The 3,167-nt window shown below is 49.3% G+C and overlaps 1 protein-coding gene across 1 annotated transcript in view; it reads right to left on the bottom strand.

The window, feature by feature from the left end:
• LOC108803268 (neuroligin-3-like) overlaps positions 1–1,899 on the bottom strand; it is a 29,416-nt gene extending 27,517 nt beyond the window's left edge. The window contains exon 1 of the mRNA XM_018575101.1: positions 1,293–1,899. Within this exon, the coding sequence (XP_018430603.1) occupies positions 1,293–1,731 (439 nt within the window). The 5' untranslated portion in view covers positions 1,732–1,899. The remainder of the gene's footprint in view (positions 1–1,292) is intronic.
• Positions 1,900–3,167: the final 1,268 nt, after the last annotated feature.

Below are 3,167 nucleotides of genomic sequence, written 5' to 3'. Positions count from 1 at the left end.
TTTTAGCCTGTCCAGTGTATCTTATTTCCATAATTTTATTTTTGTACTTTGGTGAAAAATGAGGTGGACTAATGCTGGTTCCAGAGAGACTAAAAAATTGCATCCTACCCATCCAGTGCCAAGGACTGACTTATCAACTTATCATAGGACTTTAATATTGGGTGCATAGGGGAAGGTTCCTACAAATCTGTTTTTAAGAATACTTCTTTTGACATTTCCTTAAATGTTATCCGTCAAAAAAAAGAGTAAACATATCAGGTGGGTGGTGAGTCCTGTCTTCACTGACCAACACCGACGGCCAAGGAATCTTCAGCATCTGACACTCTGCCGGTTGTGCGCAATATACACTGTGGTTTCCCCTTGCTAGTCACTACATCAATACAGTAGGCGGAACCGATGCTAGGGAATGGAACCATAGCATGCGGTGGGGTTTGAAGGCATCTGACACACCTGGTTGTGTCAGGCATTGGACAATGAAGATTCCGTGGACCTTCAAGAGTCACGAACCACCAGAATGGTATTATAGATCTTTCTTTGGATAAATGAAAAGGAAAAACACCAAATAATAGACATTTTTTACACTGTGTATGCTACTGCTGTTTTCCGGAGATGTCTGAAGCTGGTTCTGTAGCAATGGTAGCCAAAGGAGCGAGGTGACTGACCACACACGGACTAATCTGACAAGATGAAAATCAAAAGCAAATGGAACACAGGTATTTCATTAAATCCAAGAGCGGAGACAGGATGAAGCTTGCTGCCGGGAGCCCGTTCAATCGAAATAAGTGTCAAAAACCCAGCTGGGGAGGCATCTGAGGTTGTGATATGACCGGGAATTGGCATAATATTTTAACAGAGATGAAACTTCCAAATGTCTGTGACAAACTAGGAAATAAAATATGTGAGAAAGAGGCAAATGAAACAGTGAGGCTGGAAAAAGGGTCAACGCTGGCAAAAAAAGAGAGATGGTCATTTCCAGGAAGGTGATGACTTGGGAAGAAGCATACAAATAAAACATTTCCTATGGAGGCCACGGGATGGAAAACACAAGGGAAATACTGGCCGGGGTGGGGGGTGGGGCAGAGAAATACTACGGACTGAGGAACAGGAGGAGAGACAGTGCTGAAGGCATGATTAGCAAACAGCACTCATTATATCTGACACACAGCATGCAGCAAGCACACCCCACCCCACCCCACCTCCATGCTGTGTACAAAACATTGGAGGGCCAACACGCAACCCTGCTCAGATCCCAGGTTTGCAGAGGGGATCTTACCGCACCCCTCCGTACTCACCATCCTCTGTGGGAACATAGATGTTAAGATACAGGCAGTCCTCGTTCTGCTCTTGGAGGTATCCGGTCACAGTGTCCAGGTTTGAGGTGAACCAGACCGGCATCATGATATCCGGCACCGCGTTCTGTATGTTCTGCGGGCACACGGGCGAAAAGTGGGTGGCGTTCCTTATGCCCGACCAGGAGGGAGGGGGTTCAGGTGGAAGGAAACGCTTCTCTCCCATGGGAGGTGCTGCATAGGGCACCCCCAGGTACTGATCCACGGGGCCCAAGATGTCGTTGGGTAAGGACACCCGCATGCCGCGCAACTTGCCGTAGTGCGTGTTCACAGTCTGAGAGTACACCTGGGCATGAGAGGACAGGAGACGAGCAGCCACACTTATCACCCACAGGGCCAGACTTAGCTTCCTGGGGACCACGCTGAGCCCGACTGCATGCATGGTGTGGAACGTGCAGCTCTAACATCCAGAATGTAAGCGCCACCGCTGGGGTAGCAGAAGCAATTCGGAGTCCCCCGCACGGGACACTTCAGTCACATCCTGTATCCCCAAATCTAAGGACACGGCAGACAAGCAGCAGATCGGACAGGACAGCCGGCATCCACAGGACCTGCCAGAGAAAAAACAAGGTCAGTGCTTAAAGAACAACCATGGGCAAGATGAAGAATAAGCATTGTAGACACCTGACCATCAGACCTTAGGGTCATCTCATTCCAAGACCAAGGCCATTTATGATGGAGACCTCACCCCCCATGGCCATCAATATGGAGTACTCACCCCCCATGGCCATCAATATGGAGTACTCACCCCCATGGCCATCAATATGGAGTGCTCACCCCCAATGGCCATCAATATGGAGTACTCACCCCCCATGGCCATCAATATGGAGTACACACCCCCCATGACTATTAATATGGAGTACTCATCCCCCATTGCCATCAAAATGGAGTACTCACCACCCATGACCATTCATATGGAGTTGCCCCAATGGCCATCAATATGGGGTACTCACCCCCAATGGCCATCAATATGGAGTACTCACCCCCATGGCCATCAATATGGAGTACTCACCCCCCATGACCATTAATATGGAGTTGCCCCAATGGCCATCAATATGGAGTACTCACCACCCATGACCATTAATATGGAGTTGCCCCAATGGCCATCAATATGGAGTACTCACCCCCCATGACCATTAATATGGAGTTGCCCCAATGGCCATCAATATGCAGTACTCACCCCCCATGAGCATTAATATGGAGTTGCCCCAATGGCCATCAACATGGAGTTATCCCCCTTGTGTCCATACCAGGGGTCTCAAACCTCTGGCCCTCCAACTGTGGTGGAACTACAAATCCCATGAGGCATTGCAAGATTCTCACAGCCACAGACATGACTCCCGAAAAGAGATGTATGATTTGTAGTTTCACCCCAGCTGGAGGGCCGGAGGTTTGAGACCCCTGGTCTATACCATTCTCAACTCCTCTGGAAAGGCTTCCACAAGATTTTGAAGGGAATTTGTCCCATTTGTAAGATCAGCATTCCAATTCCTCCCAAAGGTGGTCAGTAGGGGTGAGGTCGGGGCTCTGTGCAGGACACTCGGGTTCCTCCACCACACTGGTCACACCCGTGTCTGTATGGAGCTGGCTTTGTACACGGGGGACAGTCATGGGGGGGAACAGAAAAGGGTCTTCACCAAACTGTGACCACAAGGCTGGAAGAGCCCAATTGTCTCCAATGTCTTTGTATGATGGAGGACCAAGCATACCCTACACTGGAAGCGGTTAGGTGTCCATATACGTCCTTTGGCCATACGGCATTGCGCAACTGAATCTCGGCACTTCTATTTTGGGCAAACGTCTTCTTCAGGCTTGACC

The sequence above is a fragment of the Nanorana parkeri genome, unplaced genomic scaffold (assembly GCF_000935625.1).
Source record: "Nanorana parkeri isolate BGI_ZX_2015 unplaced genomic scaffold, ASM93562v1 scaffold3549, whole genome shotgun sequence".
In the NCBI taxonomy this organism is placed as follows: domain Eukaryota; kingdom Metazoa; phylum Chordata; class Amphibia; order Anura; family Dicroglossidae; genus Nanorana; species Nanorana parkeri.
Note: the sequence above shows the minus strand (reverse complement) of the source record. Positions and strands in the feature narration are given on the sequence as shown.